This window comes from Mustela nivalis (genome assembly GCF_964662115.1).
Source record: "Mustela nivalis genome assembly, chromosome: 5".
In the NCBI taxonomy this organism is placed as follows: Eukaryota; Metazoa; Chordata; class Mammalia; order Carnivora; family Mustelidae; genus Mustela; species Mustela nivalis.
In genome coordinates, this window is record NC_139024.1 from 90541141 (window position 1) to 90555540 (window position 14400).

At 34.7% G+C, this 14400-nt stretch overlaps 1 protein-coding gene across 7 annotated transcripts in view; it reads right to left on the reverse strand.

The window, feature by feature from the left end:
* The window catches only part of SUPT3H (SPT3 homolog, SAGA and STAGA complex component), a 574965-nt gene that overhangs the window by 180018 nt on the left and 380547 nt on the right, over positions 1-14400 (reverse strand). For all 7 annotated transcript variants that reach the window (XM_082733219.1, XM_082733218.1, XM_082733217.1 and 4 more), the window contains 3 exons: positions 13042-13128; positions 9870-9960; positions 2402-2541 (listed from right to left, as the gene is read on the reverse strand). In XM_082733219.1, coding sequence (XP_082589345.1) covers positions 2402-2541; positions 9870-9960; positions 13042-13128 — 318 coding nt within the window. The remainder of the gene's footprint in view (positions 1-2401; positions 2542-9869; positions 9961-13041; positions 13129-14400) is intronic.

Sequence of the window (14400 nt, forward strand, 5' to 3'; positions counted from 1 at the left end):
TTTATTATGTTTACCAAATCTGCTCTTTCCTAACCCTCAAAGGTAATTTTGAACATTATTCTAATCTTTATTTGATAATTTGTAAGTATCTTCAGAGGCAATGGATCATAGATCTCTACAATACATATATACCCAAGTGTTAAAAATTTGGTGCTGGAGGAAAACTAAAATAGGGTAAGAGTTAGCTAACTGTCATGATGAAGGATAGGCAAGTAGAAATGGAAGTAAAAATCTAGACTTTTTATATCTCAAGTCATATAATCTTTAATAATGATGAAGCAAATTATGAGCTCAAAAAAAAAAAAAAAAAAAGCCAGGAACACACAGAAATCACCTAAAAACAACAGGAAAGAACTCATTTTTTCTTGTATGCTTGCTCAACGTTTTGAGAAAAGGCTAGGATCCCAAGTGGGTTTTTATGTCTATGAAACTTTTTTCTCTTCTAAATCACATTTAAGAAAAAAAGGAAGAAAGCAAAACAATAATAAGCTTTGTTGGTAGGCCTATACCATTTTCATACATTCTTGGGAAGGAGGTAGCAAACAAAATTTCTGCAACAGTAAGTGATGCTTAGAGAAAAATGAAATCACGGAGTGATGCCAGGACTGATTACCCCCCTGCACTTGAAAAGCAGAGATTGCAGTCTGCAAGTCCAAAGTGGTTTCATATGGACTGCTGCCGTTGTGGTTTACGCTTGAAACTATAACCTGTCAAATTAGAAGCAGGCAAGGCCGATGCTCTTAACAGTCCCACTTTCTACTGTCTACAGTTACGTCTAAGTTCAGCACTTTTTATTCAGTTAAACTCTGTTATTTGGATGAGTAGAATCTCAAAACTGCTCTCTGTTCTCTTGCTTGGAGAAGATTTTAGTTATGATATAAAGCTTAAAGACCTGCCAATATGATTTTTATTACATAGATGAAGCTTACTGCGTTGTAACCATTTTCACCAACTATTGTTATTTTATTATCCTGGTGACCACTGTGAAATATATAACTGCAGGGAGGAGGTATATAAATTGCATCAGTTCCCATGCTTTTCCTCTCCTGCCTTTCCGGATACTTTATTGACTTTAACTTGTACCTTCCTGACTCATCATTTTTCCAAGCCTATGGTAGCCTGTTATTATTAGCTTAGTGCTACAGCATGCTCCATTTCTTCTCTTCTTCCTGATTGTGGAATGCCCTTCCAGGCAGCGGGCTTGGTTGACAGAGATTTTACCATTAACATTGAAAAGCTACTTGTTCTATTTCATTAATGATTCACATATAGTCCTTCCTTCATGAATCTTTCTTAATGCCCATTAGTTTAATATAAAAATGTTTTTTTAAAAAAGCATAAATAATATTTGCTCTCTGTATAAACCATGCCACTAAACGATCATATCCTGTTTAGGCCATAATGACATCAGAAATATATGTTTATCATCTGCTTTGGACAACTTAGCATGATTTTGGCCCACGGCGAAGTTCAACTAAAACCATTTGCAGTTGCCCCAAACCAAGATAACCACACATTTTTAAGGTAATTGATACCTAAAGAGACCATTGCCTTTAGATCACAGTTCATGATCTAACCATACTAATTCTTTAAAGAAGGTTGTTAAAGTTTACAAAGCATGCATGTCTATTGGACTTCCTCCAGAATTTAACATGAAATAATTATATTTTTAGCATGCATAGAGATTATTAGCATGGTCTTTTTGGAGTTCTGGAATTACCTCTCTTGCCCCATTTAAAGAGAAGGGGATAATGTTTTTAACTGTAAAAGTATTATAATAAGGACAATAAGAATAATGCTTTTTATTTTGGAAGGCACTCAAATAAAATCAGTCATTTTTATTTCTGAATAAGTATTTAAGGAATCAGTAATTTTATGAATAGATAGCTTAGGCAAACAGAAAGCACACAATTTTCACATGTATTGTGAAAACATGTCCAGGGAACCCAAACCCATGGCACTAACTTTGTGTTATGGGGCTGGAAAGCACGTACTTGCCCTGGATACTACCTCAGCTAGTTAGTCCATTCAGGGCCTGAAAGATAGCTCTTCATGCCACGTGCCAACACGAAAGTGGGGAAATTACCTTTGCCCACAAAGATAAATGGATGATTTGAAACAAAAAATAAGTTTGGAATAAAACAGTATCAGTAAAAGTTAGGCCTAGCAGGAAGCTTAGGGAAATCTACTTGTATTTAGAGGAGGAAAGAGAGAAACAGACTCCCAAAGTCTTGGCTGAAAGCAGAAATGGACACCTGTACAGGGCGACTCCGGGCGCCTTCAGACATGCAAACCCTGTTCTGGGCAATTCAGGTAACAATTAAAGAACATAATAGAACCACATAGCATAAGCACTGCAGTAGGTTTTCTATTACATAAGAAGGAGAAGAGTGTACCATACCTCCATTCTTTCTTGCTTAACTTCATCGATCTCATCATCTTCAAACATTGCCAGGAGTTCTCCTGTTTGGTCAATAGAGTTGAGAAAGTCTTGGGCGATCTTCTGTCTTTTGTTCGCATTATTGCTGCCACTCAGTTTGTCTTCATGAACATAAGGGAAGGAACAAAATGTGCTTAACAGGTTTACATCAACACTAATCACTACATGTATCGAATACTACATGTGAAATTCAGAATTGGGAGTTCTCTCAAAATAGTCTTTAAAGGGAGAATCTTTGCATCTGAAACAAAAGCATAAGCAGAATTAAATCATTTACTCATGTCATGAGTAAAGTTGAGACAATAAAACACCAAATTGTCAATCAACATAGTAACTGCAAAGGGACTGTTAAAATTCCTTAAAAAAAAAAAAAAAAAGAGTCCTCACATATTTAGAAAAAGCATGCTGTATATATGGAGCACATCTTCTTTACCCATTCTTCTGTTGAAGGGCATCTCTGCTCTTAAGGAGGGCATGAATTGCATGGAGCACTGGGTGTTATACGCAAACAATGACTCTTGGAACACGACATCAAAAACTAATGACGTAACTTAACATAATAAAAAACAAGAAAAAAGAAAAGAAAAAGAATCCTGCTATAGCAAGCCTAATTCAGAAAATAAATAAAAACACTTAGATAAAAAACATCAAGACTGAGATCTGAAATTAAAAGGAGAGAATATTATGTATTTTATTGTGGCAATGTATTTGAAGCATAAAAGGACAAGATCTTACACCTTTTCTCTTAAGGGGTAAAACTACCATACTTATCTAGAAGCAAAACATAACTTTAAAAATTATTGCAAAAGATCAAGAAGGAGTATAATATTATAATAGGCAATTAATAGTTTAATGCATTAATATCAGTGTGGGTTAGGGAGAAAAAAATAAATTATTTTTTTTTAAGTGATAAAATACATGTGCAGATACCAGGTAAAGAAAATCCAAATATCTTAGGGTGAAAGCATCCAATTTTTCACAATTAAGTATGATATGAACTATGGGTTTTCCATAAATGGCTGTCCTGGTCTATTTACAGCACAGACAATAATAAATATTTAAATATATCACAGATGGGATGGCTTAAAACAAATACTTATTTCTCACAATTCTAGAGGCTGGAAAATTCAAGATTAGGTGCTGGCACACTTGGTATCTAATGAGAGCCTGCTTCCTGATTTGCAGATGGACTGTCTTCTCCTATCCTCATATGGCAGAAAGCAAAAGCAAACTCTCCTGTGTCTCTTCTTAGAAGGGCACAAATCCCATTCATGAAGGCCCCTCTCTCATGACTTAATTGCTTTCCAAAGGCTCTACCTCAAAATACCATCATGTTGGGGACTGGGCTGCAAAATACCAATTCTGGGAGGATACAAACATTCCATTCATAGCAATGACCTTTACCAAGTTGAGAAAGTTCCCATCTCGGTTTTTTTAGCATTCCTCTCATTAAAGACTTTTGAATTTTTTTCAAATAATTTTCCTACATTTACTGAGATGATCATGTGATTTATGACCTTTATGATGTATTATACAAAGTATTTTCTAAATTTAAACCAATCTTCCATTCGTGGGATAAACCCCATTTGGTCATGGGGTTTACCCTAACCCTAACCCTAACCCTTTTTAGATGTTGCTGGATTTGGTTTACTGAATATTCTGTTAGGGATTTTCACATCTATATTAAAGAAGATGTTATAGCATCCTCCTGAATGGCAAAAGATATTTGTAAATGATATATCTGCTAAGAGCTTAATATCTAAAATATATGAAGAACTTACATAATTCAATAACAAACCCCCCAAATAATCTGATCAAAAATAGCCAGAGGACTCGAATAGATATTTTTTAAAGAAGATATACAGATGGCCAATAGACATGTGAAATGATGCTCAACATCACAAATCAGGAAAATGCAAAGCAAAACCACATTGAGATATCACCTTACTCCCGTGAGAATGGCCAGATTAAAAAAAGGCGAGAAGTAACAAGTGTTGGTGAGACCTGTGAGATGTGGAGAAAAAAAGAAACAAAAACAAAAACAAAAAATCCCTTGTGCATTGTTGGTAGGAATGGAAACTGGTGCAGCCAGTATGGAAGAAGGTATGGAGGTTTCTCAAAAATATGAAAGTAGAATTATCATATGATCCAGTAATTCCACTACTGGGTATTTACCCAAAGAAAATAAAAACACTAATTCAAAATGATAAATGCAACTAGATGTTTTTTTACAGCATTATTTATAATAACCAAATTATGGAAACAACCAAAGTGTCCGTCAATAGATGAATGGATAAAGAAGATGGACACACACAGACACACATACACAAACACAATGGAATATTACTTAGCCACATACACAGACACAAAACAAGATCTTGCCATTTGCAACAAAATGTATGGACCCAGAGTATATAATGCTAACTGAAGTACTTCAGAAAGAGAAAGGCATGTATCTCATGATTTCACTCATATGTAGAATTTAAGAAACAACCAAAGAAAAAAAAGGACAAATGAAAAAACAGACTCTTAAATTCAGAGAACGAACAGATGGTTGCCAAAGGGGAGGTGGGGTGAGGAAACTGGTGAAATACATAAAGGAGCATAAGAGAAACTTCCAGTTACAAAACAAGTAAGTCATAGAGATGGAAAGTACAGCATCAGGAATACAGAGAAGCAATGTATTAGTCTTTAGTTTTCTTTTTGTCTTTGTCTGGTTTTCATATTAGCATAATACTGGCCTTGTAAAATGAGCTGGAAAAGATTGGTGTTAATTGTGCTTTAAACATGTAGTAGAATCCATCATGAGGTCATTTAGCCCTGGGTTTATCTTTGGGGAAGTCTTAATATTATTAATTCAAAGAATTTACTTGCCATAGGTGTACACACATTTTCTATTTCTTCTTGATTCAGTTTCAGTAGTTTGTGTTTTCAAAGGATAAAAAGCAGGTATTTATAGAATTGGTTATATTAACTATTGTATTTACCATTTGTTTCTTTTCATTTCTTTCTGTAATTGGAGAAGCCATCTTGTGCCACTTCTTCCTCCAACACAGCTTTGTTTCCACCCACCTAACTTATGTTATTACTGTCAAATATACTGTAATATATAATTCATGTATCTACATGTGTATATCTACCTGTTATAGACTTAACATTACAATTATTATATTGTTTCATACATGGTTTTTTAAATCAGTTAAGAGAAGAAAGGGAAAAAGATGCAATTATATTGTCTATTTTACTTACATGATTACCTTTACAGGTACTTTTGTGTGTGTGTCTATATGTATGTGTGTGTATGTGTATGTGTATGGAATGAAATTATTGTCTGGTGCCAGTTACTTGAGCCATAAGAACTAACTTTCCTATTTTTTTATTTTGTATGTGTGTGTGTGTAAGATTTCATTTTATTTATTGACAGAGGCACAGCAAGAGAGGGAACACAAATTGGGGGAGTGGGAGAAGGAGAAGCAGGCTTCCTGCTGAGCTAGGAGCCCAGTGTGGGGCTTGGTCCCAGGACTCTGGGACCATGACCTGAGATGAAAGCAGATGCTTAACAACTGAGCCACTCAGGTGCCCCACTTTCATATTTCTTAATATGGATTTGCTACCAAGAAATTCACCCAGTTCTTATTTATGTGGGAATATATTTCATTTTGTCTTCACTTTTAAAAGATAGTTTTGCTGGATATGTTTCAATTTGAATATGTCATTCTATGGCTATTCTGACATATATATATATATATATATATATATATATATATATATATATATTGTTTTTTAAATCTATATTGTTAATGAGAAATCAGCTGTTAATATTGCTGGAGCTTGACTGGATGTGAAGAGGTGCATTTCTCTTGCGGCTTTTGTGATTTTCTCTTTGTCTTAGTCTTCTTACATTTTTAGAAGAATATGTGTGAATGTGGATCTCTATGTGATTATCCTAATTGGAGCTGGCTGACCTGCTTGGATATAATGATTTTGATCAAAGTAGAGAAGTTTCAATCATTATCTCTTTGAAGATTTTTTTCTGCTCCTTTGTATCATTTTCATTCCTTCTGGTAGTCCCATTATGTATATGTTGGCTTATATAATGATGCCTCAGATTTCTCTGTTAATTTATCTTCATTCTGTTTTTTTGTTTTTCAGATGGCATAATCTTTAACAATCTGTCTTCAAGATCAGATTCTTTCTTCTCACTTCAAAGGTACTACTGAGACTCTTTACTGAATTTTTCATTTTAGTCATTGTGCATTCCAACCCCAGAATTCTCAATTGTTTCTTTTTTATGATTGGTCTCTATATTTTATTCTTTTTTAAAGTTTGTAAAAGTTATTAAACTTTTTTAAAGTTTTATTTTATTATTTATTAAAATTTAGTTAGTTAACATTCAGTATAATATTAGTGTCAGGTATACAATATAGTGATTCAACACTTCCACACAATACACAGTGTTCATCAGAACAATTTCTTAATTTCTCTTAATCCTTAATATCTCTTAATTGATATTTTCTATTTTGTGAGACATTATAATCATACCTTCCTTTTGTTCCTTAAAAATGGTTTCCTTTATTCTTTGAACGCTTTTATGACTGCTGCTGTGAAGTTTTTGTGTTGTAAGTCCAACATCTTGGCCCCCTCAAAGGCAGTTTGTGTTGTCTGCTTTTTGTTCATTTTTAATGGCTCACACTTTTTTTTTTTTTTTTTTCTGGTCTAGTATTTGGTGGTTATCGTTGGTGAAAATGGGTATTTTATTTTGTAGTAACTCTAAATAGTAATTCCCTTTTCTTCCTGGGGCCTGTTGTCATTATTTGCTTGTTTGGTTGTTTATTTGATTAGTGATTTGGATAGACTGGTTCAATAAAATCTTTTTACCTCATAGCACATGGCCTCTGAAGTTGTTTCCCAGAGAGCACAAATGTGAGCATGCAATTGGTCTCCTCAGTCACCAGGGATACCGTAGTGTTAGTCAGTTTCTCTTTGACTGTCATTTTTCCTGATCTCTCCATTAAGTTTCTGGCTGGTTTGATTCCACATGGGGTATCACACACAGCTGTTAGCTTCCACTGACTTCTGGCTGATTGCTCTATTGTTTTTGATAATACTCTTGGGCATGTTCCACAGATTGGTCTGAATGACGTCAGGCCCCTTTGCAGAGTCCAGATATTACCAGCCTTTACATTTTGCTCTGACCCCAGAAAGATTCTTCTTAGCTGTCTCTTCCATTTGTTTCCTCTGTCAAACCTTTAGCTGACATCCTGTTTTATTTGTTGTCCTAGTATAACGTAGCTTCCAGCTTCCCCTTAATTACTCACAATCAGGATTTCCATAGTATTTTTATAGCACCCTTAGGTATGAAATTCCACATGCTCTGTTCTAAAATGTCAGTCCTCATAGAAAAAGCTGCCAAGCTCTCTCTTATCAAAGCCTATCTCTCCCTCGGGGCTGAACCTCTGTATCACTGTACTGGCTTTTACTAAAAAGATTCCTAGATCTATATGTGGAGAGCTAGGCAGGGATGACAGTCCACTGTCTTCTGGGCTTCTCCCTTCTGGTGTGGAGCTTTACTTCAAGCTAGGTTGGGGCAATCAGGACCCAGTATTCTTAGCCTGTCATGTCTGGGTTAGAGCTTTCCTATGAAGAGAGAATGGGTGGAAACTCTGGTCCTTTTAACTGTGCCTGCATGGAATAAAGCTTCTGCAACATGGAGCCAGAGGAGATGAGAGATGCCAACCTCCTGGGGGGAAACTCTTGTCCTAGACTGGTAGCTGAAAGAATCATGTGTCCAGTGTTCTTGGAAACACTTGCTCAGAGTAATGCTTCCACCATTCTGAGCTGAGGTTCCGGGAGGAAAGAGGAGGGGTAATGGGAGCAGGTCATGGCTCAAATAAAACAGACTCTCACTGTTCTTAATGAGATTTGGATTTCCTTAAATATGTACTTCTTCATTTGCTGTATTCCCTTAACGACAACTTATAGAGACTTCATGCCATTACTTTTTAAAGCTTTCACCAGTAAAATGTGTTTTACTGGGGAAAAAAAATCTATCCTCATATGGCCATTCTCAGTATTAGATACATTTTACTGGAGTACTTTATCTTATTAAGTTATATCAACTATTTTAAAACTTTATGTGATACAAAAAACTAGAAAATTTAAATGAAATTAAAGAGATGAGATTTGAAATAAATAAGGAGGAGAGGGCATCAGACACATATGATATTGCTAGTACAACTGAATACTAGTCTCACCACTCTGAGCTTCTTATGTTCTGAGTTTGGTATTAAAAGCTATCATTTATTCAATCTCAGGGATGTATCATGTGATTTTCATACATTATGTTAAACTCTCATAAGAACTCCACTATGGTGAGTGGTATAATTTTTGACTTACGAGAAAAATGATACTCAAGTTCACATAGAGAGAAAGCAGAGAACTAGGAAAGACAGGAATTCAATTCTGTATTCTTTATGCTCTTCAAAAAAGGAAGCATGTAAATTCAACTGGAGAACTACTTATCAGAAATTAAATTCTCTGAGAATTGCAGGAATATTAAATAGGCAACACTGATGAAACATATGATATGAATTTGTTTGTTTTTTGCATGGTAATTACACTTACTTATTTATTGAAGTTATGTAAATCTAACTTTACTTCCAAGATTTATTAACTCTTCAGTGGGTTTTGAGCAGTTTTCTGAAGTTCTCAATCCAAAAGAGTTTGTTTATTTATCAATGTATTTATTAGCAATGGCATAACCACTATGTAGTGACTACATTCAACACAAATACATGAGTTATTTTATAGCATGTATTTATTTTGACTCAGTAAGTATCGTTTAGCACATTTCTGTTTTCAGCTTAGCACTGCTTGATTCTACAACATTAATATCTTTTTCTAAATATTCTGAAATGGAATTGAGTTGGAAAATCAGATAAGGAAAATTTTTTACCCTGTGTTGGGCTGTTGGTAAGATTTCAAATAGCACAGTAATAACACACCAAAATGAGGTGATTTTACATCATACTGCATATCAGATACTTTCTATAATAAATTAAGAAAAACCCATATGTGAATTTCAGAGATCTATAATAACAGTTCTGGCTTCCTATACCCACAACAGAAAAACTTTGCTTGCTAAGATCAATTATGTTTTGAATCAACATGATTTTCTCAGTTTCATGACATTCTGATAAAAAACAGGCCATATGATTAAAAGAACTGACATAGCAGATTACTATGAAGCCATGTAAATAGAAAATCACAAGATTTAGCTGCCAACTAAATAGCTCCTTGGATAATTTCTAAGCTACATTATTTAACAGAAGCACATATATTTCACTGTGATGGAAAAGTCCACACTAACAATTTATCAGTGTGTCATCCATCACGCATGTCACATTGCTCTCAGTGTTTTTTGGGTTACCTTCCAGAAGGTCATCCTCATCTATACCCTTGACAATCTTGGATTTGTAGTCTCGGAAAAACATGTACTTTAGCAGTCTTCTAAGCTTTTTCTGTTGAAAATATGAAATAAGAAATCGTATACATTACATTCACTTTACTGTTTGCAGAATACTATGATAATTAAATTTAATAAACTTATATTCTAGGATCACTGGGAAAAATACAGCAATTCTTACCATAAAACTATGGAGTAACAGATGTCATCATATTAAACATAAAAGCTAAAAAACATTTTTGAAGGCACTTTTCATTTGTAAGTATCCAAATGTTCCAGAATTACAATGATTGTTTTTTTTTTTTGTCTTACAAAAAGTTTAAATTCTTCCTGAAGACTGTGATATCACACTCTCCAAACTAAAATAACTATAGTGATTTATAAACATCTAGACAAGGATTTTATAACAACTGCTTTAAAAAAGCCAAACAACTTTCCTTTTTATTATTTTTTAATCTCTGGAAATGTTTTAATTGTTTTTAGAGGAGTTGGTTTATGTTTTATATTTCTGAAAAACATTCAATAATCTGAGAAATATGTTTCAATGGGACTCAAAGCTGATGAATGATAGATGGGTCCTGATGGTTTTCTCTAGGGTTTTTTTTGTTTTTTTTTGACATTTTTTTCTTTGTTTTTATTTATTTATTTTATTTTTTTCTTTAGTTTTCCTTAGGTTTATTAGAAGACCTTAATACTGCTTAACTTTAAACGTAACTGATAATACTCTGTAATTTGTTGTGTGCTTACACTTGGGATGTATTATAACTTGGTTCCTGACCTTCAGGTTTGATATTCCTAATTACGGCTGAAACATAGTACATTTTACAAAGCTCTTTTACAAGCACCTTATTTGATCAACCCTGAAATACAGACAAATAAAATCATCTCCATTTTATATACAGGTAAACAGGTTAAAAATAGCTTTACAACTAGAGCTTAGCCGGGCCAGAGGTAGAACATTAGCATTGGAATTCAGTTTCTTTATTTACGATTTTAAGTAAAGTGCCTACCATATAGTACCACTGGGATGAATAAATGAAAGAAAGAGTGAAGGTGCCTAGAGTGAGACAGCAGACAGTCAATAAATACTGCATGAATATAAACTAGAATTAAGAGAGAAAAACAACACACCTGTAAACAGTTCTTCTGCTACCCTTCTTTTTTTTGTTGCTCTGATTGCATTCAATACTTCAGATTTTATTTTGTCTTATATTACATCTCTATAAACTACTTTAATTTTGTTTAGAAGATGTCGGCATACAAATACAATTATTATTTTCAAGAGAAAAGGAGAACTCTGGCAGCTCTCATATTACATCTATGTTCTCAGCTGATGAAAGGATTCTGGTTAAGAGTCCTACTGGACAGTAGAGGGGCCCTGTCAGTTAGTGTATATTCCCATAGTTTCACTATGATTTTAAATGCAGACTTTAAAAGGCAGGAGAAAGTGTCAATGTGGACTATTTTTTGTGCTAGCCTCTTTAACTCTGTCATGAAAGACTGGACATACTCCGTAAAGTACTAATACTAACTCCGCTGTTCTCTAGGGGCCTTCATGAAGGACCTTGGCTCCAGGTCCTCAGTTTCTATCAGTACTAGCTCCTTCCTCACAGCACCACTGCTGCCCTGTGCCTATTACTGCTTGGTCCCTCCAAGTATAATGAAGTCACCAAATCCTGCATATTTGTACTCCTTACTATCTCTCTGAAATCCACCTTCCTATCCACTTCCAGTGCCCACCATATTTTGCATTGGTTACTGAACCAGCGTCTTGGCGAGTTCCTTTGCATTTGGTCCATTCTACATACAACTGCATGAGTCTCAGACACCTCTACTTCAACAAATCCTTCAGCCTCTCGACTAATGACACAACTTTGAAATTCTGCTTCTTCAACTAAATCAGACAGGTTTCCTAAACCAGATTATAGCTTCTCAATAGTGAAGACATTTCTCTTCTCTTCCTTTATATTCCTCATACAAAGAGTTAATGAAGTAAGAATTTATACAATTTAATATTAGATTGGTCACGGTGTGGTTTGTAGGTCTCTGAATCTTACTGTCTAAAGAAGGGAAAATACTATATCTAAGTTTAAGTTGACCTTCAATCAATTAGAATTAAAATATTTCACAAATATAAAGGAATTGGATATTGGAAAGGATGTTAACAAGGCTATCCAAAAGGTGGACAGATGTCTTCTGATTGAAAAAACACCCACCCCCCCCCCAAAAAAAACAAAACAAAAAACCAAAAAACCAGCCACAAGCATACTAAATTGGTAGAAGAGGAATGGGTATATGTATAATGAAGAGGCCAGGGAAAAACAATCAAGAAGAGAAAAATGGACCATCAGAAACCAAGCCCTGCTCATTGGGGACAATAGCTACCAGTTAACTCTGCTAGTTTTTGTACATGTAACATTTAGATGACACTACTAAAAACATGTAAAACATTATAAAATATATTTGTTCAGATTTATAGGAAATTATTTTATTAAAGTACAATGTACTACAGAAAACGCAGACACCATGAGCACAGAGCTCAAAAAATTTTCCTATTTTCAACTAGCTACTCATGGGAGATAGGACAAAATTAGACAGGTAAATACCACCCTAAATATTTTAATTACCAGAGTTCAAAGAGTAAGAAAGGTAAAACTTTACCATAAAAACTCTGGACATTATTATATTGATGCATCTGAAAGACTCATCTCTATAGACTCTTCCTATAAATGGTATATCACAGAATAAACCTTGAAACAAACCCTGGGAAAGCTTGTAATCTTGTATAGAATTAGAAGAAAAATAAATATGCCATTCAGTTCTATCTCACTTATCTGAACAAAGCATACGATTGATACTCAGTGAATATTATGTAGCTATGAAAATGTTGAAAGAGATACAGAATGGTAAGTGAGAATTAGTTGGTAGCATAGTTCTAGGTCAGTGCTCTGGTGCTGTTTGAACAAGAATCTATTCTCTTAGAGCAAATCATTCTATGCAAACTATGAAGAATAAAACATCAGTTTAATAGTTGCATTCCAATTTGAAAGCCATATAACAAGGATACAGTTCCTTAAATAAGCATAACTGAATACCAAACATGGCATGTTAATACAATGAAAATGCTGTATATTACCTTATCCTTGCGCATCAGAAACAGAAGATCTTCGGCAGAGATTACCCTTGCTCCCCGGAGCTGAGAAACTTCAGCAGCTTGCTGTAACTAACAACAAAGAGAATTTAGAATTTTTTTTCCTCCATAATCTAAATTAAATATACTACAGTCATGATGTCTCAAGAGAGATAAATATACTAAGCGTTAAAAACCTTTGGGAAACAGAAAAACAACCGCTTTCTGAAAGGTGTTTTCTTTTTTAAAAAAAAAATTTTTTTTTTCTTTTCTTTTTTTTTCTTTCTTTCTTTTTGAACCTCTTTTTATCCCCTTTCTCCCCACTCACGATTTTGGATCTCTTCTAATTTAGTTAAAGCATATTTTTCTGGGGTTGTTGCCACCCTTTTAGTATTTTACTTGCCCCTTCATTTACTCTTATCTGGCCAAAATGACAAGACGTAAAAATTCAACGCAAAAAAAAGAACAAGAGGCAGTACCGAAGGCTAGGGACCTAATCAATACAGACATCGGTAATATGTCAGATCTAGAGTTCAGAATGACAATTCTCAAGGTTCTAGCCGGGCTCGAAAAAGGCATGGAAGATATTAGAGAAACCCTCTCGAGAGATATAAAAGCCCTTTCTGGAGAAATAAAAGAACTAAAATCTAACCAAGTTGAAATCAAAAAAGCTATTAATGAGGTGCAATCAAAAATGGAGGCTCTAACTGCTAGGATAAATGAGGCAGAAGAAAGAATTAGTGATATAGAAGACCAAATGACAGAGAATAAAGAAGCTGAGCAAAAGAGGGACAAACAGCTACTGGACCACGAGGGGAGAATTCGAGAATTAAGTGACACCATAAGACGAAACAACATTAGAATAATTGGGATTCCAGAAGAAGAAGAAAGAGAGAGGGGAGCAGAAGGTATACGGGAGAGAATTATTGGGGAGAATTTCCCCAATATGGCAAAGGGAACGAGCATCAAAATTCAGGAGGTTCAGAGAACGCCCCTCAAAATCAATAAGAATAGGCCCACACCCCGTCACCTAATAGTAAAATTTACAAGTCTCAGTGACAAAGAGAAAATCCTGAAAGCAGCCCGGGAAAAGAAGTCTGTAACATACAATGGTAAAAATATTAGATTGGCAGCTGACTTATCCACAGAGACCTGGCAGGCCAGAAAGAGCTGGCATGATATTTTTAGAGCACTAAACGAGAAAAACATGCAGCCCAGAATACAATATCCAGCTAGGCTATCATTGAAAATAGAAGGAGAGATTAAAAGCTTCCAGGACAAACAACAACTGAAAGAATTTGCAAATACCAAACCAGCTCTACAGGAAATATTGAAAGGGGTCCTCTAAGCAAAGAGAGAGCCTAC